Source organism: Manacus vitellinus, unplaced genomic scaffold, assembly GCF_001715985.3.
Source record: "Manacus vitellinus isolate BGI_N305 unplaced genomic scaffold, ASM171598v3 scaffold_21_pilon, whole genome shotgun sequence".
Classification (NCBI taxonomy): domain Eukaryota; kingdom Metazoa; phylum Chordata; class Aves; order Passeriformes; family Pipridae; genus Manacus; species Manacus vitellinus.
In genome coordinates, this window is record NW_021939546.1 from 10,936,936 (window position 1) to 10,959,861 (window position 22,926).

The 22,926-nt window shown below is 46.9% G+C and overlaps 1 protein-coding gene across 1 annotated transcript; it reads right to left on the reverse strand.

The window, feature by feature from the left end:
- Positions 1-399: 399 nt before the first annotated feature.
- On the reverse strand, positions 400-21,764 carry SLC5A9 (solute carrier family 5 member 9). Its single transcript, XM_008924382.4, has 14 exons — positions 21,626-21,764; positions 20,855-20,926; positions 18,251-18,355; positions 16,253-16,417; positions 13,614-13,719; positions 12,984-13,064; positions 12,049-12,254; positions 11,105-11,240; positions 10,116-10,223; positions 9,789-9,939; positions 8,656-8,824; positions 7,932-8,147; positions 2,659-2,806; positions 400-1,891 (listed from the first exon to the last, which is right to left on the reverse strand). The coding sequence occupies exons 1-14, from the start codon at positions 21,752-21,754 to the stop codon at positions 1,683-1,685; spliced, it is 2,001 nt and encodes a 666-aa protein (XP_008922630.2). The 5' UTR covers positions 21,755-21,764; the 3' UTR covers positions 400-1,682.
- Positions 21,765-22,926: the final 1,162 nt, after the last annotated feature.

The window sequence follows — 22,926 nt, forward strand, 5'->3', positions numbered from 1 at the left end:
CTTGGAGGAAAAAAAATAATCTCAAGTGTTTAAAAAAAAATTGCCCCAGTTTTGCTCATCCTGCCCTGCATTGCTTTCCCCATGGCTTTAGCAGATGTGTGGCCAAAAAAAGCCAATAGGGCCATGGAGCCAAGTGCTACTGAGGGTGTCTGTGGCTCAGGGGCACTCGGCACCTCATGGCTCTAGGCAAGGAGGTGAGAGCCCTGATATTTCTAAATGCACTAAAAACATACCTGTTATTATTAGACATTTACCAGCTCTTAATCACAGATGGTAACTTGATATCCTCTAAATGTTTTGAGGTACCCTCTGATCCGGGCACTACCTGCTTGAAACCGAAGAGTGGAAAGGCAGAACAAACTCTGTTTGTATTCCTCTTCCCCAGGGATGGGTGGGCAACTGATGGGGCTGAGATCTCCCTTGTTCAAGGGATATCTACTTTTTCCTCTTAGAATAAGCAAATGCTTATACTGACCTGCATAAAGCCAGCACAGACCTCATCCTGCATGGCCAATTCAGTCTCCTCCATCCAAACTGAGGACGAGCAGTGGAACCATGACCTGGGCTTCCTGAGCCAGGTGGAAACAGAGCCTTGTTTCTTCTCTCCTTGATGAATCATGACTCATTTTCTCTTCCCTGCACAGCCCATGCCTGGTGACCTGGACATGTCCCTCGGATGCTGGAGTGCAGGATCACATGCCTGTGGGCATTTTTAGCCTTCTCCAGGAGAGCATCCTAACCACCAGGCACAGATATTAACAGGGGTTATTGCTGTCTCTCTATGGTTTAAAAGATTATGGCTGTGCCACATGCCACATGTGGCACCAGGATGGGTCAGAGAAGCCCGAACTTGCTCAAGAAAGCAAGGCCCTTGATCAGGCCCCAAGGAAGGATATTTCTTTTCCCTGAGACAGCCGGGTCACCTTGGTCCCAGGGAGCCCTTCGTGTGTCAGTGCAGGACAGATCACCACAATAACCCAAAGTCAGGATTGGCTTGGTTACTAAGGCACCTTTATTGCTGGTAATGCTGTCAAGGGGCAGCATCAGCCTGATGATCAAACAGGTTGGGGCTGTTGTGAGACCCACTGTCACACAGCAGAGTGGGCAGGATGGGGGGCTCGGGAAGCAGGAAGAAGCTCCCTGTTCCCACTGCTGATGCCAGCAAGGTGGAAGGGGTCCAACACACATCCTGGGGTTGCTGGGGAGCCAAGGTTGTCACTGCTGAGCTAATTCAGTGGTCCCCCACTGACCCTATTTGAATTTCAGCCATATAAAAAAGCTGCAGAGTGTGTTTAAGTCTCATTCTGCACACCAGTGTAAACCAGAAGTCCTTCCCCCAAATGCATCAGTGCAAAGTCAGCCCTGAGAGAGAACCCAGCCATAGCTGGGCTTTCCAAAGCCTTTGCTCCTTGCTGGGCTCGGCTTTGCACCGTTAAACTGGACCCCAGACCTCCAGACTTGGCCCACATCCCAGACATGACCAGTGTTCAGTCTTGGTCTCACCCTATGGGGAAACTGAGCCCCGCAGTCATTCCCAGCAAGCAGTGCCTCCAGGGAAGGGCTGTGCCACAGAGTGCCAGTGGGTCCCTCCAGGGACCATCACCAGGGGCTCTGTCACCTGATGCTTCCAGCTTAGACAGGAAGGTGAGAGAAACCAAAGCCACACATTTTCTGACCCCACCTCAGCCGAAATATGCCCACAGGAAGACATTAATGGCCAGCAGGAGAACAGCATTGGCATTGCAAACAGTCTTCCACAGGGGCTTTTCCTCAATGCTGGTGAGTCTCTGCTCCAGGGCAGCTCTCTCCTCCTGGGACAGGGTGGGCGTGGGGCTGGTGGACAGACCACAGAACCACAAATACACCATTTTCCAGCAGGGAGGCTTGGCTGCTGCAAGAGACAGACCAAAAAATGGGTGTTAGAACCTACTGGGACTTTCCCTCCCTCTTCCCACTAGTTTGGAGGTGCATTAGCCAATCTGCAGTGGGGTTTGAGAGGCACCTGGGGTAGGAGATGCAATATCAGGATGGGAAAGGGAAAGGGAAACTTATCCCTCAACCATGTACAGCACAGGCTGATTACAGTCAGTTGATTGCAACACCAATCGCTCATTAGTTAATTAAGAGACCTTTTCCCCCTCCTCCCCAACCCAGCTTCCATCCACTTTCAAAAATTCCTGACAGCATGATGGTCCATTTAGAGATATCCTGGCTTGTTTATTACACATGACATGCCAGGTGAAGTGTGTGTTTTAATTGTCAACCTGGTGCTGTGTGTATTTCAGTGGCTGTTCTTTCCAAATATAACCTTTTTTTGAAATGCAGAATGTCATAGGGCCTTGAAAAAAGGTGTTACCCTGAAAAAAAACTCATTAAACTGTCAACTGCTGTGTTTCGCATTTCCTTCCCCATCATTACTAATTACCAAAGTACCAAGACACTTGTTTATAAAAATCTGAGCTAGTTAAGTGAAATAGGAATTGATAAGAACTAATAAATAATGCTGAATGACTGCAGTCAACCCAAAACTTGTAAATACAAGCCCAGACTCCAGTAAATGCAACAGGTGGCCTCTCATGAGCTTTAGGGACTTGCACGAGGTCCTGGCTGTGCCCTCACATGCACATGAGCGTGTCTGTTCACAAACAATCACCCTACCTGTCTCCTCCTTGTCGCCTGACTCTGCACTGTTGACCAAGTCGTTCTCTCCATTGGCTGAACTGATCTGTGCTGCCTCACTCTTGCAGTTTTTCAGGTCAATGGCAGGTGCTTTTCTGTGTCTGGTCCACCAAGTCAGGCATGAGAGCTGCAAAGTGGGACAGAGAACAAACAAGTTATTGCCTGTCAGTCCCAAAGCGTCATGACAGTCACCTCCCTCTTTGGGGAGCACAGGTCCAAGATGGTGCTGAGAGAACTATTTGGGATGATCTCCCACTGTCCCTCACTTCCCTTCTGCACAGGTGGTACCATCCAAACAGAATGAAAAAGCTGAGGAAAAGTGTGAATTAATCTAGTTTCTTTCCTTCTATTTTTTTAAATAACCTGTTCCATCCCTGTCTCTATCAGGAGTAACCTTTTAGTAGACATTGAAGAAGCAGTTTCCTCTCCATTAGGCTCACATGATTGACATGAAATAATGATGATCTGCATCCTGAATGGCAGCCCTCCAGTGGGGAGGGGTAATAAAATCAATGAAATAAAAATTAAAAAAATAAGCCAAGATATCTCTCTGGTAACAGTCACAGATAGCAGTTGTACCATTAGAAGATTTTGTTTTCAATTCTAGACTTCTAGAATTGGGCCAATACAAGATATTACCTCTCTCTGAAGTCTTTCAGTGAAAGAACCATCCAAAGCCACAGAGGACGATCAGCCCTGGCCAGGCTGCTGTGGCTGCAACCTCCTCTGCTTTAGAAATGCAAAAAGGTCTGAAACTCCCATCCCAGAGCAAGTCTGAAAGTCTTCTCCTCCCCAGGAGTGCACGCAGGGAGTGCACAGGAGGCATCAACTTTGCAAACCTCTCAGTGGTCCTCTGGCAGCTGTGGGGTGGAGTTACCCACCCCAGGGGCTCAGGGCTTTGGATTTAAGCCAGGCCTGTGGCTACTTTGGCTGACCACAGCACACCAAGGAGGCTGAGGGCATCAGTGCTTCCCAACCCCTGCCTGCTCTGGCCAGGCCAGGCCAGGCAGCAAGGACCACGCTCATCAATCCCTCTCAAACACAGCTGCCCATGGGCCTGTCCTCCTGTTCCACCCACAGCTGCCTGGCAGAGGGGTGCAGGATGGCACTGGGACAGTGGTGACAACAGGTCAGGCAAAGTCACACGTGTGCCTGAGCAGCAGCTGCCTCCCTGCCCTGCCCACACGGAAATGAACGTCTCAAATGGGTCACTTCCAAAGCAGCGTGAGTTTAATCTTTGAATTTTACACACACAGATCTAGGCAGGAGTTTCCAGCTGACACAAAATGTTGCATAATTTCCAGAAGATTTATAGCTTTATTTAAATCATTTTCAACCAAGATGAGCACTGGGCAGGGCTAATCTTTCTTGTCATGATGTGCTAAATTGCTTTGATTTGATGATCCTCATCTTTCTCAGGGATTTTTTTTTTTTAATCACTTAGGAAATGTCATTGGAACATAGCAAAGTTTCAGGGTACTAAAAGATTTCCAAAACTTTTTCTTTTCTCTTCTCTTCCCTCACATCACTGAATCACTCTCCCTTTACACTACAGCAAAATCTGGCAGGGCTGGGGTGTACCTGGGGCTCAGACTCCACCAGAGGGAAGCAATTCCCAATGGAAAGCAGTATAGGCACACAGGTAACCTCATGACATATCATCCCACTGACCCACCCAGGGGCTGGTGCATCGATTATGGCCAAACAAAGCAAACCACCACCTCAGAGAGCTCCCTGGTGAAGCACCTCACCAACACTCCAGCTTTAAGCTCTCCTGTGGTGGGTTTTGGCTGACTGTATTCCTTGAGATCCCTTTTCTCCTCTTTGCCACTGCTAGAAGGACACATGAAGGGCAGAGCAGCAGCTCTGTGTGGCCATGGAGGCCTCCACAGGGCTGGCTATGCTTCCCTGGCACAGACTTCCAAAGGGATGGGATGAGGGAGGCAGATGATGGTGTTTTGCGTGCCTGAAGAAAGCAAGCAAAAGCATAAGAAGAATTGCTGAGAGGGGAGCTGTGTCAGCATAACTGGCTTGGACCTTGGAAATGCTGCCTGAGGCCACCATGCCCAAGGGCAGGGGAGTGGGAAGGAGCAGCTTGGTGGGTCCTGGGGAGCCCTGTGGCTCTGCTCCCAACTGCAAAGCCTTGTGTGGACACTCCCTGGGAAGCCCTGTGTCCCCTCCTTAGTTTGCTCCTCTGTGAGTGCCTGGTTCCCAGAGGAGCTGAGCGAGTTTGGCTCTCAGTGGCACTAAATGATGCTGTAGGAACTTCAGCTGCAGCACCTCAGAGTGCACAGGGTGAGGTCAGGCCAGCCAAAGGAGGCTTGGTGCTCCTCCTCGGCTACACACCAAAAGGAGCTACTGAAGCCAGACCTCAAGACACGGGGAAAAAATTCAACCCCAGAGTACATCAGGTGGAATTGCCAATCCATCAGCCTGTCTGGGTGAGCCCTGACACCTGAGGAGTTGACCTGCTGGTCTAGCATTTGTGCTTTGTGGGCTGTTCCTCTCCCTTTTCACCCTCACAGTCTCCTTGGATAAAGGAGTTTGCAAGAACTCAGCAAAGTTTTTCTTTTGTTGTTCGTAAACTAGAATAAATCCTTCTGTTCCAAAATGCCATCTGGCACCTGACAGTTGTGTTTCAGCTTCACAGTCTCAAATTTAATTGTAAGCTCTTTTGCAGGGTTTTCAAGGACAGCGTGACACAATATGGACTACCTACAATGAAGACATATGAACTCTGGAGCATACCAAACAAATTCCTTGCATACTTGTTTTCCAGCACAGCATCAATCACCACAGGGATGGGAGAACGTCCAAAACAGCAGGAGAAAATGCTACAGCTTGCAGTTCTCGGATTGTAATTCATTTAAAGCCAGGAACATTAGCTGTACCACTAAAACATCAGATACAAATCTCTTTTCTCCTTTTGCCCATTTACTATCTCAAAAGCATTGAGACTCAATATTTAAAGTTGTCCAGCGTAGATCCTCAGCCGGTGTAAAGCGACATAACTGTGCTCAACAGCTGTTCCTGCTCTTTGAAGGCAATGGAGCTATGCTGATTTACATCTGCTGAGGTATGATCTATCACTGCATTTCCTTGGCTTTGTCTTTTTGGCTTGTTTTTCTTTTCTTTTTGCTTGACAAAACAAATGACACAATTCCTAGCTCTTATACCATGTCTTTCATCATTCCATCTCAAAGCACTGCGGTTAAGAACTAGCAGGACTAGCCCTGTGCGATCCTTATGGGAGAAATATCCGAGGCTCACAAAGGGAACTGACTAACACAGGGGACTGGGAAGCACTGGCACTTCAGATATCCTCACCCAGGACACCCACTACCAGCCCATCAGGGGGACATACAGGCTCTTCCCCACAGGATTGCCCACTTCCATGCCACTCGAGGTAAATAATGGCCAAACACAAAGGCCTGTGCCAATTTCTATCCAGAGAGTTGGAGCCTGACATGTCCACCCTGATTTCTACCTCCTGCCTTTCCTTCTATCTTTGATCCACCTTAGCACAGCCACAGACTCACTGGAGATGAGGAGACAATGAGAAACCACCATGAGAAACCACCCCACCAAGAGTGATGGTCCAAACCTACACCTGCACTCATCTCTGGGGTGAGTCTGACTGAGAAAAATAAAAAAAGCTGGTCTTAGTGCTGGCCACTCAGATTCCTGCCAGACAGGCAGCAACACTGTCTCCTACCTCAGCTTAAACCCCACACCTTCACTTTGGCTGTTCTCTTTAGCAAGCTCTCCTCTCTCCCTGGCTCTCCAGATGTGCCTGGGGGGCCAGCCACCGCCCCTCTCATCCTTTGTTCCTCTGGGATAACTGCACACAGCTGTTTCAGACAAAATCCTGTCCTCCCTGACCTTTTTGGCTCTTTGAAGGATATTTCAAATAAGGTGCCTCATATCCAGCACCTATAAACTCACACATTTCAGTAGAAATACCACTGAAAACATCCTCCGAGGAATCTTACGATCATAACCTCTCTTTCCCTAATTCTATTATAGTAGGCCTTCATCCTGAACTGCCCCTCCTGAAAGATGCTGTACATGTTTTCATACCTCTGAGGTCACAGCAAAAATCCTGTAGGTGCTGTGGCCAGTTTCTTCATTTCCCGGACTGTCAGTGTGATGCTCCCTATTCACCGGTGCTGTGTTAATGCATCTTATCTTGCTGTTGCTGTGGGCAGGGAGCACTGCACATGTTTAGTTATCACAGGTCAGATGATGAGTGGGAACTCATTAAACCACAGTAATTAATTGCTGGCAACCATCTGGCCACCCCTGAGCAGTAGTGAACAACGTAAGCGGCAGAACTAATGCTGCCTCCTTGCCAGTATTTCTCTCTCCCATGTGGATCCTCTGATAGCTAATAAAAGCTGAGAGTTTATCTCCAAGCAGACACAAAGACTCTCTCTCTCTCCCCTCATCTCCTCTATCTGAGCACCTGCTTTCATGTAATCTTTAGGAGAGGGGTGTCTTTGACACCACTAACATTCCCATCAAACATTGATGGAACTGGTTAATGCTTTACAGGTTATGAGGAAGCAACAGATAGAAAATGCATGTAGTTAGACAGGAAAAAATAGGTCTTTTAAATCGATCCAGTAACCTTTGCTTAGAGGTGGATGGCAGTTTTGTTATATTGGCAGCTGCTTTAAAACTTGGGACTGGGAAGAGTTGCTTTAAGGTCTTATTATATAAAACCTCCCAACTCTGCACCATTTTAATGTGCTAAGTAAAAGAAAGTTATGCTTCACTCAAAGTTATTAAATTTAATTGAGATCACATTGGGACAAAATGTTATTTTCCTAAATGCCCATGTTGCAAAAGATATTAATCTTGTTTGCCTGCAAGATTGATGCTGGCTCTGCTGAAACAGGCTAGATGCTACAATTAGATATATTTAATTCCTCCTCAGCAGTGCTCTGTAATATAATTTCATCTCCTTCCCTTTCTTCTTTTCTTTCTATTCCAGTTATGATGGGCTGTGGTGTCTGCCCAGCTCCAGGCACAGCATGGGAACTCACACTCAATTTGAAGCACTCAGTGCCCCAGAAGCATTAACACTATGCGACCTGGGGAATAGAAAGCTGAGGAGCAGGGGCTTCTTGGCAGCATATGCATTACACACCATTTCTTAACCATGGGAGGAAAAGAAAAGGGCAGATTTCAGAGATTTTTGGTAACCAAAGGGGGGCTCTGAGGAAAGGGTGTCACTGCAAGTCACTTACCTTTTCTTCAGGGATCGGTGGGGTGCAGACACTAATAAGGACGATGACAATCGCAGAGAGAACACAGAGGATGAGGGCAAAGTAGAGGTAGTGCAAGTCCTTTAGCACAGCTGGTCTTCTGTCCTCCTCACCACAGGACGGTGTGCTATAAATAAACTCGATGATCATCCGAACCAGACCAACAGCCAGCCCAACCATGAGGCCCCAGAAAGCACCCTGAGAAAAGCAAGCACAAAGAAAAAGTCACTGCATGTGTTACCTTTGGTTGTAGTTTTCCCTCTCCCAAGACTTTTCATGCCTGGTGGAAATCCACGCTGGCATGCAACAAAGGGGGATTTTTTTTTCAGTTAAAAATCCTCATTTTCTCTCTCTGTGCTTGAATGTGGGACAGATAGAGCACGAACAGTGCAAGAATCTCCTCCTATTTCTCTAAATAGACTTTAACACATCATCCCTAAATTGCAGAACAACTTCTCTTTCGTGCTTTCAAATGAGACTGCCAAGAAGTGCCACTTGCAGTGACTTCTTGGAAGCAAACACACACACCAGAGACTGGGCTAAGATTCACTAACACACGCCAGGGAAAGGCTGTCTCATTGTCACACTTTAGCAGGACTGGCTCTGAGTTTAAAGAGTCTCAAAGGCTAAGTGCTGAGGGGAGAGATATTTACTTATTTTATCAAATTAAATACACATATCAATTGGTTGTTGACATTTCACTTACAGGCTCATTAATCCTCTTGCAGAAGATTGCCAGGATGAAGAGAGCTGTGATGGGTGGGGCCAGATAGCTGGTTATGGACTGAATGTAGTCAAAGAGCTTTCCACTGTTGGCTGATTGAATGATTGGGATCCAGAGAATGCTGATGACCACAAGAATGAGGATAAACACTCTGAAAGATGATGATAAAACTCTGTTAGCTCTGCAGGTGGTGGAGTCCACCTGAAAATGAAGTTTTGCAGCAAAACACACTCCCAGTTACTCTCAGGATTTCCTAAGAAAAAATCCAAAGGTCACTCTCAGGAACCTTTCCTTGTGTACACAGGAAAGGAGAAAATTGTGCTCTTCTAGGAAGTAATTCAACTCATTCCCAAAGGTAACTTCACAGTCTTGAGAGTGAGCTGTGCTAAGACTTGCCAGTCGACATGCAGGAGAGATCCACAACAGCAGTGGACCCACAACCAGCCCTTCAGCCTGGTGTGTCCTAGAGAGAGAAATGATCTTCAGTGACCTTGCTCTTGGATGAGACAGAAAGAAGGAGCTGGAAGCTTGTGGAAACAATCTTTCTGCCACCTTTCCAAGCAGGTAATATGCTCAGTCTCTGCTTATTAAAATTGGTTTGGGGTCTCAGGTGCATATTATAACCCTCCCTCACCTTTGCACTGTATGTTACAGAGGTTTATTCATATTGCTGAACAAGAGATAGAGCTGGGAGAATCAGCTTTGCACTTTTCACTGAAAAAAAAAACCAAACCAAAACAAAACAGGAGTAATTGCAATGTATCACTCCTGTCTGATGCAAAAATAATATTCTTATACAATATTCTTAAAGACCTCTGGTGTCAATGACCCCAGAGCACCTTTGGCTTTTCTAAAAGCTACATTTGAAGCAGTATTTATAATAAGTTTAGAGAAGGCAGAGCTAATGGTCTACCCAGCTCAGTGATACACTCAGTGTTTCTCTCTGACCACGTCTATCCAAGATGAACCTGGAAAGCATAATGCTCTTTCCCAAGCTGTGTTCCTGCTCTATATTATAGGCACCAGATTTTTCTCAGTGAGTCCAGCCTGAAGAATTTAAATGCTGCAGTCAAAACAGATGATGAGAGGAAGGAGACATAAATAAATGTAAGGACCTGCCCACAACCATCAGCTCCTGCTCTGAAGCCTGTCTGCGGATCCGCTGCCAGATGTCTATAACGAAGAGAGTGCTGCTGCTGTTGAAAATGGAGGTGAGGGAACTCATCAAGGCTGCCATCATCACTGCAATCATCAAACCCCGGAGCCCTGGGGGACCAAAAGAGGGAAGGAAAATCAGCACTAGACCGTGGGCCCCTGAGCACTGGTATTTTCATCCCGATGTCTGGTAACTACAGTAAGATTTCCACATCCTTGGGATGGATAAGGGCAGTCTGGTCCCCTCGTGCAAAGCTCATGGACACCTCCCCAGGTGTGTTTCTTACCATCAGGCATGAGTTCAATCACCAGTTTGGGGTAGGCAATGTTGGAACAACCCACTGCAGCTCCACAAACCCTTTTACAGATGTCTGGGTCCACGCAGCCCACTTCATCTGTAGAAGACAGGAAAACAAGAAGAAGTCAGTGTAAACCCCACTGAGCCACGGGTTGTTTAGTTAAAGGGAACAAATCCTGATGCTTTGTATGGCTTCATATAAATTCAGAGGTGCAGCTGGAATGCAGCTACAATGAGGGGAGCTAAACAGTATTTTACATCCTATAATAAAGGTAAAGCTTTGAGATGACATTTTGCAATTCTGTTCAGGGCACCGACAAAACTCTCCTGGATGTTGCATACTTGTAATCCTTCATGATTTGTCATTTGTGGGAACTGGATTGTTTCCATGAACCTGTCAGCTGGGTTCCCAGGGATGTTGCAGGTTGACTAAATCCTATTCAGGAAATCTGGGAGATAAGCACTTTCCTCCAAGAGTAGTCCTCCTAACCAAGGTATTCTTCTTGGGAATAGGCATGCTCTGGAGAAACCAGCAATGAGAGTGCCTTGGGAGATAACAGAGGGCTCTTTTGTATAATCCACAAGGAACTGAATGAATTTGTGTGTTAGATTGTTAAAACTCTCCAAAATACCTAATGAATGTATTTCCATAGGACCTGAAGGATAGCCCTCAGTGCTCCATGTATTTAATTTCATTTCACTGATTTCCTCAGACAAATTGATGCAAGGTCCACAGGGATGGAGCTTTATGGCCCCAATGGAAAATATGCCCCATATGGATACTCCTACTGACTTCTACCACTGTGGGAGAACTGGAGGTGGAGGAAGGGCGTGGGAACACTAGGGTACAACAGGAATCTATATGAGTACATCTGCAGGACAGCAGTTCCTAAGATGTAAAAGTGCTGGCAGACCTGTGTGGGATTAGTGGTCCTGGCAGATAGGAAGACTTGTGGCAAGGAACATGGGAAGACTTACCCGGGTAAAGAGCTCTGCTGATCATCCCTGGCATGACAAGGAAAAACATAGGGAAGATTTTCAAATATCCTCCCAGCACCGATCCACCTTTGGCATGGGAAAGGTTCTTGGCAGAGAGAGACCTCTGGACTATCACCTGCAATCAGTGCAGAAAGGGAACAGAGAGTAAAAAGGAAGCACAACAGAGAGAGAGCAGGATCCATCCTCTCTCTGTCTCTCCTTCTCATGGATGACTTTCATCCGACAGGATCCCAGGGTGTTTCACGTGCCAATGGCAACTTTCCCACCTCAGTTGACTGCAGCCTGCTGCCACTGCTCCAAGCTCAGTGCACGGGCTACAGGAGAGGGCAGCGTGGAAATTTCCTTTAGAGGAATAATTTCGCCCTTGACTGAAATGAAGCCACCTTGAGGGCTGGAGACAGCAGCTGTATGGCAGCAAGAGACACGGAATGAAGCAGACTGCAGGTGATTTGGTGGTGGGGTTTCATAATTATCCCATCCTAAAGTACAGAAGCACCGTGTCTTGAGAAACACGTACAGATTTCCTTGTTTGCAGCTTGAAAAGGAATAAGAGACATGAGACATCTGGGAATATGAATGGCTTGTCTGGAGGTCTACACAAGGTCACTGCAGAGCCAGTTCAAGACCCACATTTTTATACCCTTGTCATGCTAACTGCATGAAGACTCCCAGTACTCACCAGACCATAGTGGAATAAAGACAGGAGAAAATAACCTGTTCTCGCTGCATTAAGAAGTGCACAAAATTAGCAGCTTGCTGAGAAGGCAGAAGGAGTGAGATATTCTGGTCTAGACCAGTAAAATGGTAGTAACTCCTGCACAATGACACACAGGTAATTTTTCAGCTCATAGATCCACAAACTGAGGACTGGGCTGAAAGTAACAGCATGGTGGTTCACCTGCTGAGGGAAGGACTTTCCTTACCTGGTCAGTGCACCAGCACCAAAGAGCCAGCACAGAGAGACCAAATATAAGGCCAGGCCAAGGAATGTCTCCTGTAATGGGATCCCTGAACAAATGAAAGGCATCTGCACGTGGGAGGTGACAGGTCGTGTTTGGGACTGTGATCTTTGGTATTGCTGTGCTGTATTTCTCCTGAAGTCCTTCATACCAGCCAACTTTCTCAAATCCTGAAAGGAAAATGCCAGTGATTTAAGGACTGGTACATCCTGCAAAGTTATTATCTTATCTGAGTCTCGTGATTACTTTTTTCTCTTATCTTCCTCTTATCTCCTTTCTTTTCATTCCACCCTTGCTTTTGGCAGTCAGGGTTTCTACAGAAGTCAGTTGGATTTTGCCCAGAGTCCTTGTGGTTTAAATAGTGCATCCTGGAAAAGGATCAATGCTGGAAAATCTCCATGATCCTAATCCTCACAATGTTCTCAGCATCTTGTCTTTACTCAGACACCCTCCAAGAGCAAGGTATGACATGAAAAAAGATATACCTATATTTCTGATTGCCAAGGAGGTTTAAAGCAAAGACTGATGATGGTCAGTCCCTTGTTGCTTTTTATTTTTTTACAGTGCTCAGTTACGCCCACATGAATCCACAGTAACTCCCAAAGTCAAGAGTGAAAGTCAGCAGGATTACTCTGAACTGACATGAGCTCAATGAGAGCTGAATTTGACTCTGAGAATGTGATGTTTCAAAGCTCTTTGGCAACTCCAGCGAGGTGAAGCTATCCAGAGCCTCACCTCCATACAGTTAGTGCAAAGGATGAAGCAAGTCTGATGACTTGGAGGATAAGAGCTGTGCTGGCACCACTTCTGTGCGTGGTTAAAACTCATTTCTGCACCACACATGAAAGGGTGATGCACCCTGCTAAGGTCTGATGGCCTTGGGACCATTAAACCCTTACCTATGAACATGAGGACCAAAGCTCCCAGCACCATGATCACGGTCTGCAGCACGTCCGTGTAAATCACAGCTGTTAAACCACCTGCCAGGAGAACCAGAGACAACAGGCAGAGTGTGTCACCACGTACAGGGAAACAGGTACCTTGCCCAGAAAAAGGCTGTCCTCGGCCCCAACTCTGTGATTTCAGGACAGACCCACTTGGAGAAGCTGGCACTGAGCTGGTCCCCAGGAGCCCACAGCTGTCAGAAGCCCTCCCATGAGGAATGGCCTGAAGGGCTTTCCCACATTCATGAGAGAACTCAGAGGCATTTTAACATCCTAATAGCTAAAGGTGGTAATTTTGCAGAACAAGAAAAAAATAGCAAATACGGGCAGTGGGATCTGAGCACCTTGTGCAGTGTTAGGAAATCCTCTAGAAAACAGCAATGTTTACCCCATTCCAGTTTCCCTTGGGCCAGGAGGGAATAGCCAGAGGTCTCCAACAGCTGGGAGTGATAGGACAGGTACTACCAGCAACCAGGGCAATCTCTCCCTCAGACCAGGCCCTGACCACTTTCCCCTATGTAGGAAATGAAAAACTTATATCTGAGGCTCCAGTTTATAACGTTTCCTTTAAAATCAGCTATTTACCAGCTATGGTGTAGACAGCAGTCACTGCTAGCAAGACCACAGTGGACAAGTAGAGGTTCCAGCCCAAAGAGATTTGGATGAACAATGCTCCGGAAAAAATGTCTGTCTGGAATAAAAAAAACCCAAGGGCAGTCTGGCATTAGTGGTGCTTCGTGCGAGTGAAATCTAATAAAGCAGCTTGCAGCCCTCTGCGGCTGAAAGCGTCGACGAGGGAGGACACCACGAAGGTGAACAGGAGGACAGAGCTGTTGGGGCTGTTGGCTGTGAACCTTGTTCTGAATAAAAGGAAAAACTTTCCTTTAGCTCAGAGCTCTCGGGATCTGGGAGCTGGGGGAGCGTGAGGGTAAAAATCAAGGTCCTATGCCAAGGGACCAAAATGTCATCAAAATAGAGATGATCTTCATGTCACAGAATCCTCATTGGGACAGACAAGCACTGGTGGAAATCGTCACTCCTTTTGCTGACCGTGAAGACATCCATGGGCAGGAGAGCCCATGTATCCACAGGCATAGGATAGAAAGCAGAGATCACATTCTTCCCAGGACTACATCCTGGTGGGCTAGTGGCCAGGAGACACTCCTGCTTGAAAGACCCCTACAGAATCACTGGTGTCTTACACCAGGATTTATTTATCTGAAAAGGTCAACAGCTTGCTTTTCTGTTCATGCAGTTCATCCTACCAGAATGACTCCAAAAAAACAGGTTATACCTGCTGAGGACCTCACTAGAAATACAGAAACTCCCATTGGCTGTGTTTTGTTTGAACCTTTTGGCAGAGAGAGTGGCACCAGAAACTGGGTGAAACCCAGAATTACACAGATAACATCATTCAAAATTGCAGAAGGTGATACGGGAGATATTTGTGTTGGGAAATCAGTTTGAAGGACACCTGTAAATCTGGAGTGGAGTGAGATGCAGGTGAAGAGAAATTTTCCAAGGGAGACAGGAGAGACAGGGCAAGAATTCCATTTGCTGTGCCTGAAATTAGCACCTTAAAAGCAAGGACCCAGTGCAACCCCTGCCCTCTGCAAACCTGAGACAGGATTAGAACAGCCAGTACACCACAGGAATCACGGTGCCTTCTGGGGTTTCACTTCCCAGCAGGAAACATAAACACCTCTGTAGCCAGGCAGGATCAGTCCTCTGACAACACTGCTTATTGAGATACTCTGTTTTCTTTGCAAGCCAAGAAGGCTCTGCAATGCCCTAGTTGTTAACCTATGTTTGGGCAGAAAGCACAGGGAGAAAAATCCTTCTTGTAACCAACTGCCTGCTGTCCAGCCAGCCGCTAAATGAGCTCTGCACAAACAATAGCACCCCTTAATAGAAAGCACCTGTCATGCCCATAAACTCCACCAGCCACATCCATCAGCCACGCGTGAATTGGCTGCACGGAGGAGAAACCACTGAGATGAAACAGCACTGAGGGGGGCCAGGGTCCTGCTCTGAAAAGCACTGGCAAATTCTGCTCTGCTGAAGGTCATTCTGAAAGACAGCTCTGTTTCTGCCACACGGCTGTGTGGCTGTGCACACTGTGGGCTGTGGCAGGAGAGGTCTTCCATTTACCCCCTGATGGGTAAGGAGGCTTCAAATGCCTCTTGGCAAGACTTCACCCAGGGCAATGCTCCAGTCTCAGAGAGCAAAGCTCCTGGTGGCAGTGGTGGCAGCAATGGGTGACATGACCAAGAGCTGCCCATTAGAGGAGCAAATCTATCCCACCCTTCCAGCCTGGAACTCCTCTTCGTGTCCCTCCCAGGACCTGAGACATGATAAGCCTGGGAGAAGGACTCTGAAACCAGCTGCAAATCTCCAGTCAGTGCTTCCCAAGGCAATTTGGCAACTAAATACCGCAGTAGGGTCTAGTGAAAACTGACTTGTACTGGCCTTGGGACAATGAACTGGAGACAAAGGACTGACATTTTCAGTCCCTGTAATGGACTCTGAAATACCGTCCTCTCCCTCCAAGGGCATAGGTAGTTCTTAGTATCTGAGCATAAATTTTGCTTCTGTATGAATGGCATTTAAATGGGGAAATACCCCCTAGCTTACGTTGCTTTTTGGTTACCAGCAGGGTACAATGCTACAAGCAATCCAGAAAAGATGCTGAGTTTTGCCTTAAGCCAGAACACTGTAATCTTTTCGTACAACATAAGTGATAGAAAGAGAAAGAAATAGCTATAACATACCTAATGCTGAAAACTCAGCTACAAGAACAGCAGCAGGTTTATGATAATTTAATATAATTTCACCTCTACAAGATGCAGCCAGCCAGATTCTCAAATGGGGTAATGCTGCCCTTCCTCTGTCTCTATTGCCTCAGGTTTGATCTGATAGAAGAGGAAAAGCAGGCAGACAGCTCGTGGTACTTACACTGTTTAGTAATTAGCTGCACATCCCTGTAAAGTTCTCACTGTGTGTTGCTGTTTAATGAGGGCTCTCTCTCTTAGGATAGGTCTCCGAGATCAATACAGAGGCAGGTGTTTACCTGAGCAGAGCAGCACAAACACACTGCTGTTGTTTCTGGGAGCTAAGCTGGTCCTTTCAAGGACATCTGAGTTCTCCATGAGCAGCCCTGAGTTGTACCAGGATGACCTACCCCCGCCCCAGACACAAGGGTTCATGTTCAATTGGATACATACGGATATCTTGGTGAATATGTAGAGAATCAGGGACAGTATGGACATGTAGATTTGTATCCTCTGCCCTCCAAATCTCTTCTGCAGGTACTCAGGCATGGTGACTACTCCTGCTGCGATGTAAACAGGCACAAAGATCCAGCCAAGAGCCAGAAGTGCCCAGGTGGCCTGTTAAAGAGACAGAACATAAAGGCACATGATTCAACACATGGGAACAGCTTTTCCCTCTGTTCTGTCAGTGGACATCCTAAGAAAGCACAAAGGTACAGTGCCATGCAATGTATTGGAGAAGCAGTCCAACTTTTTCTTCCTCCACTGGAGGAATTATTACAATTCAGTTAGAAGCTTTTGAAGTTCTTCTCCTAAGCCCTATGTCTCTCTGTCATGGGTGGCACATCCTGTTCCATCTCCTGATCTTTCGGTCAAGGTGGTGTGTCTCTTTGCTGTGGCTCTCTGAAAGATGGTGCTGTATTTGGTGGCCTTTGAGGCCACTGATGCTGTGTCAGTGAAGAGTTAAGTGATTCAGAGCAGGATGGGAGCATCTGTTTATTGCTTGATTAGCAAGTGATGAGGCTGAGGCAGCAGACTGTCCCTGCAGAGCATAAAAATAAGCAAGACTGCTGGGATGTTCTCCTTGCAGGCTGACACAGATGTGCTTCTGTCACTGGTAGATAAAGGGGCAGTTCAGTTGCTCTGCCACAGGTGAAGATTCTTTTGGAAGGTGTAAGGGCATCTCCCACTATGTATTTTTTCTCTGATTCCCAGCAAAAGCCCAAACAGGAGAACTTGAAGGTAAAAAAAAGTCATTGGATTATCAAACCTCACCCTCTGGCTGTCTTGGGCCAGCCAAGTACCTTTCATCCAAGTACCTTACATTAGTCCAGATTTTATTTCAATCAGTTACTTAAGTTTTCAGAAAAGAAACTGATCCCTGTGAGCAGAGATTGTGACTGATTGAGGAGAACAGCCATGGCTCCTGCAGAGACTGGCTGAGGTGAAAGATGCTCATATGATCCCTCTGGCTGAGTGATGTCCCACGATAAAGGGAGAGAATAATGGCATATCTAAGGTGCCTTTCCACTCTGAAAGAAATTAATCTAAACTCATGAAGTTAGATTTGCCCTGACATACAATCTTGTCTTCATGGGCTTCTAAAGTGACTTGAATAGATTTCCTAAATTACAATATTGGTATGTCCTATGTGTACCAGACTGAACACAGTCTCTGGTTTCTTCACAAAGGACTTAAAGGTGATCTTAATGGTCCAGAAAAAAAAAAAAAACAGTCCAGTGAATAGATATCCCAGGAAAGAGCTTTCGGTGGGCCCTGCCTGTGCTGTGGCAAGTACCCAGCACCATTAGCACTCTCTGCTGATGTAGACAAGAGATTCAGAGTTAAGTGAGTGATGTTTATTGTGAGGCTGGCACTAATCTCACTCCTCATCACTGCAGCTGAGAAATTTCATTAGCATTGCACACAAAGGGCCTGGTTTTCATGCTCTGTGTGGTGTCAGTGGCAATTTTCCAGGCCACTTCCACAGGGCAGAATCAGACCTGCCTTCACACCCAGATGTTCTCCCCAGAGATGCCACATGTTGGCAGCTGACAGGTGAAGGCAGTGTTGCTGATTCTAGTGGATTTACACTGAATTTAGGAGAACATGCTGCATTTTTTTTTAACTCCCTGTACCTAGAATCCTGTGATTATCCAAGTACCTTTCCAGCATTCGTTATCTTTTATTTTAATCTTCATAAGTGCAGACTAAAGCTTAAAATTATGGCCACGTGCTTCTGAGAAGGTTAAAGAGCTAATAATTCTAGTGGATTCCACTTAAACTAAAATAAAGATCTCACATTTTCAAGGCTCTTAGAATATCTGGAGGCTTCTCTCATGAGGCTTGAGCACTTGTTGCTGCTGATACTGTTAAGCACCTGATTTTGGAGACAAACACACAGTCCATTTGTAGACAGCGACATCTTAGTTGACAGCCAAACTGACTTACATTCCACTCAAAGGCCCCAACAGCAAGGCCTCCAGCTGCTCCAGTGCCCGCCAGGCCGATGAATAAGCCACTGCCCACATTGCTTGACATCAGGGATGCCCCAATCTGAAACACATGGCACAGGAACAAAGCCCACAGAGTCACCCTGAGGTACTTCAATATCAGCCCAAGCATTTTCCCCTTTTCCCAGGACTTCATCTCCTTGTAGTTAGGTAGCTGGATGCTGACGGACAGTTGAGTTTTCCTTCACCTTCTGAAAAACCCTACATTTTTGTATCTCAAAGTATGTGTGCCTGCTCCCTTCCACTGCCCCCACCCCAATGCAAAGCTTAACCTCAGAATCAGGGTTCACTTTGTCAGTGGTTCTCCTGAGACACAGGCCCCTTGTGGGGAGAACAGCAGGGTGAGGGAGGTCTGGTGTCAGCCAGAGATACCTCAGTGTCCATGAAATGTGACGGATTTCTCCATTCCCTTGTTAGTCAGCCGGCAACATGCCTGCTCCGACCTTGCTGACCCTTGCTCTACCTCCCTGTGTCTTGCTGACAGCCCCTTTTTAAGTCTTGCACTGAACATGGGTGGTGGTGGTTGACACATCCACAGTGCCAGGAGCACTCCCTCGAAGCTCCTCCTAAGGGAGGAGATCCCTGAACCGTGGCATGGACTGCATTAGAAACATGCAGGTCTTCTGTGTTCAGTGTGTGTGTTCGAAGCGATCCAGCTCTGCAGCAGGCTGGAAAATGCTAATGGCTCAGGTTAACTTCAACTGCAGGCTGTGGGCATGGCAGGCTGTCCCTACCATGGCTCATTGACACCCTAATTGGGAGAATGCCAGCTCTAAGGCTCCTTAAACAGGGCAAAGGCTATCTGACTAAATTACTATTTTTATTGGCACAAAGCCTCTCCTCCTTTCTTTATGCCAGCATCAAGTCTCTCTCAGGGTCAAATGAGTTACTAAAAGGACAAGTCAAGCCCTTTTGTCCTAAAGTTTGCTTTTAGGCACATCACCTAGGAGGAGCTTTTCTCTCCTTAGTATTGCTACATGTGAAATAAGGAATGATAGAAGTTGATCTGATTCTCACCTTTGAGCAAGGTAAAACATTAATATGACATCAACACCCACACTGACTCCTGCTGACAGCTTTGCCTCCTTGTCTGGGGAAGCTCTTGATTAGAGAGCTGGTTGCTGCAACATGAATTAGCAACTGGTGCTCTCAAGAAATGTAACCAGTTTTCCTGATATGTAGATCAGACACAGAAATAGAGAAGATACATTGCAGAGGAGCAGCAATTTAATATCAGGGTTCAGTTGAGGTTGCTTAATTCACAGCTGAAATCTGTCACTCCCATTAAAAAAAATAATAAAATACATGTAAGCCAGTCTTGAACTCAAGGTGGAGGCCACAAGGAGCTGAGCCTGCAGGAGTGCTGCAGAGGTGGAATCAGCTCTGACAAACAAAACTGGAAAGGGAACAGCATTAGAGGTTGCTTTGAACCTAAAATGGTTCCAAAGAGCCAAGAGCTGACCTGTACCCAACAGTCTCTGTGGTCACCTGTGGCTGGAGCCAAAAGCAGTGAGAATGTTTTGCATTTGTTTTGGGGCTTTTTTAATAGAAGGGGGGGGGGAAAGAAGAATAAAAAAAGAACAAAATTGAGAAAAAAATGTTTCATTTTAGTATCTTTTAATTTTCCCCCTCCTAATTAGAGAAAACCATCAGGCTAAGTATTTTTAATGAAATGTCACTTGGCTGAGACAGTAGTATAAAGAACATTTAAGAAATGACAGATTTTAGAGAGGTGTATGTGTCTCTGATGGAGCAGACTGAAAATCTAGCCTAGTGAATTTATGGGCAATGCACAGCCAAAGTTAAAAAAAAGAAAATAAACCAGTATTTTGGTTGAGAAGTGCATTCCGTTACCCAGGACTCACTGGAGAGATATATGGGTTATACAGAGTCTGGCACTGGCTGAGAAGAATCTTTATTCCTGTGGTGTTTTTATTCCTTTCAAACTTTAAATTATCTTTGTATGTACCTTTCACTCCCAAGAAGAGGTGCCTTCAATCCATTATTTTTTTCTTCGTAGTGAAGATTTATACTTCAGTGGTTTGAAGTTTATATCCCTTACATTGTTAGTCAATAAACTCAACTTTGCTCTAAAGAGCAAGGGCTCAGAAAGTCCTGGGCTTTGGGATTATTTTTTCTTCAGTCTCTAAATGCTTTTTTACTGGATAGCACATTCCTAGATTACCTAATGCTCTCTTGACTTGGGTACAACTCTCTGTGGTGGGTTGGGGCCAAAGAGTTTCAAACCCAGCTAGGCTGTCAGCACTCCCTCACTTCCATCAATAGGAACAATTTCATTGCTGTCTTTAGCAGAGAAATTGAGAGTTGGAAAAATGTGAAGATGCTGAGCAGCTACCCTTTTAGCCTGGTAGCCCATTAGCAAAGCTGAATAGGATGATCCCTGATGGACCCTTCATTTGTCCTCTTCAACTTGAGAATATAGTCAAAACATGTAGGGACTGGGTCTCCTTACCAGACCTGCTCTCCTTGCATCTGGAATTGCTTTCAAACCCTGAGAAACAGAGGGATGTGTTTCACTCACAGGCCACCAAGTCATGGACCGTCCAGCGAGGAAATAGCCTCCGATGGTCCCCCGGCTTGCTCGTATCGATGACTGGAAGCACAGGAAAAAGAAAAGTGTTTTCCCCCATTCACCCACCCTCGAGTCAGACCAAGCCAGGAGAATCCTTAATGCTTGGTGTCAGCATCAGCTCCAAAAGTTTCTTTGTGGATCTGTTAAATACACAAGGTTTTGCCCACTGCTTCTGCTGCTCCTTGTCTAGGTTTCTGATAGTCAAACTTCTTTTGACTATCAGAAGAAGCTGCTTGTCACCTGTTTAATAACTTCTCCTTGAATGTACCAATTGGAAAAGAAAAAGCAGTTCAGCCAGCTAGAACACTACAGGTCTCCGTGACAGAGGCCTTCACCAAACAACATGAACAAGTACTTAGCAACAATCTTTCCAAAGATTTTGAAGTCCCATTTCAGTCTTCTCCACTCCAACCCTGGCTTTTCTTTTGCCTCCTGCCCGCCCATACACTGATATGAGATTGCTCTGCAGCACAGGAACTAAGCATCATCCCCAGAATGACCTGCAGGGAATGATCCCTTGGTTGTCCCCATGTGAGCTGGGAGCGAGGGCTCACAGGAGGGTCACTGTCACCCCCAAACTTGCTCAATAGGCTCTGGGATACCAGTGTGTGCAGAGGATGCCATTTGCAGGCAAACATCTTTGTACCCAGGAGGGGTTCAGGGAGGATCTAAGTGTCTCTGCCTCGGATAGACCCAAACCCAGTCCCCTCGGGGACTCACCCATATCCCGACGGCGAGGACGAAGGCGAAGTACAGAACCAGGACGGTGATGTCTGCCACTCCAAAGGATGCTGCCATGTCCCCTGGCAGCGTGGGTGGCTCCGTGGTGGCTGGGATCGGCTGGCTCATGGCTCTGAGCAAACTGCTGATCTTCTCGCTCAGACTGGACTTTGCTGCACACTGGCCTTCATCGTTTCCCCTGTAATAATTAACAAGGTGAAGAAGGTGGGAGGGGGAGCCAGGCAGGGCTGTGGCTAACGTTTTCCAGTAGAGGCTTAGTCTCCATGGTTCATCAGTGAGGACCTCAACATAGCTCTGTGGCGTGAGGATTCCTCATTGGTGACATCCACTCAGATAGCAAACAGGCAAAGGTCACATTGCCTTGTTCCCCACCCCAGTTTCACATCACTCTCCCTGCAGCATCCTATAGGAGAAAGTTCCTCCTAAGAGGAGCTGCCTAGAGGGGAGTTGGTCTTTCTTCCTAGTGGGGGTGGTGAGGATGTGGTTCTCTGCAGGCTGGGTCAGCACCAGCACCCACATCCCAGGGACAGGACCAGCTACACCAGTGCCCCCTTTCCTCACTCCGTGTGCTGCCTCCTTCCCCGTCCTGTGCTGCAGCTCAGGGATAGTCTGTGCTGCAGAGACCTGCAGCCACAGTGGGCAGACAGAGAGCAACAGGGTAAGTGCAGGGAGGAGACAGCTGAGTTTCCTTGGCAGGCTCTCCAGCGTGCACGTGGCCAGCAGAGAAGGAGTTAAATGGATTGTATGACAAGCAGAGCCCAAGTCAGGTCACCTACATGAGTCGGGGAAGCTGCAGTGGCAGCAGGAGCAGGAGCTGTCCTGGGGCATGGGCATGTAGGAGGGGGCTGACCCCTGTCACAGAACAAACTGTGAACCATGGGTCCTTCTCACTGTCCCACCAGCTCTCAGTGCAGCAGAGACATTTCTCTGCCTGGTATGAGACAAGATGGGGGGACACCCCTGAACCAGGGCACAGGATGTGGGTCACACAGCCCCTCTGCCCCTTTGTTGGGACAGCTTGGGGAGGATCACCCACCGTTCCTATCCCAGTTGGCAGAGTCATTCCAGAGCTGGCTGTGGGGCACAAGCCTTCTCCAGGCAGACCCCAGACCTCAAAGCAGAACCATCTCCTACCTCCCCCACCCTCCACCACCCATGGTCCCTCACCACATGACATACCACAGAGGACATTTTAAACTTCAGTGAGCTTTACTTGTTCTTGGTTTCAAGGGAGGCAACAGAACCTTTCTCTCGTTTTGCTTTATCCCCCTCTCTCCTAG

Bases quoted from the DNA above. Each gene is read 5' to 3' on its own strand.
- SLC5A9 (XM_008924382.4), bottom strand. From the start codon at position 21,754: ATGAGCCAGCCGATCCCAGCCACCACGGAGCCACCCACGCTGCCAGGG. The intron at 11,241-12,048 runs GTAAGGAAAGTC...CACTGATTGCAG, and splicing joins GGTGCTGGTGCACTGACCAG to GTGATAGTCCAGAGGTCTCT. The intron at 1,892-2,658 runs GTAGGGTGATTG...TGTCTCTTGCAG, and splicing joins AGGCGACAAGGAGGAGACAG to CAGCCAAGCCTCCCTGCTGG.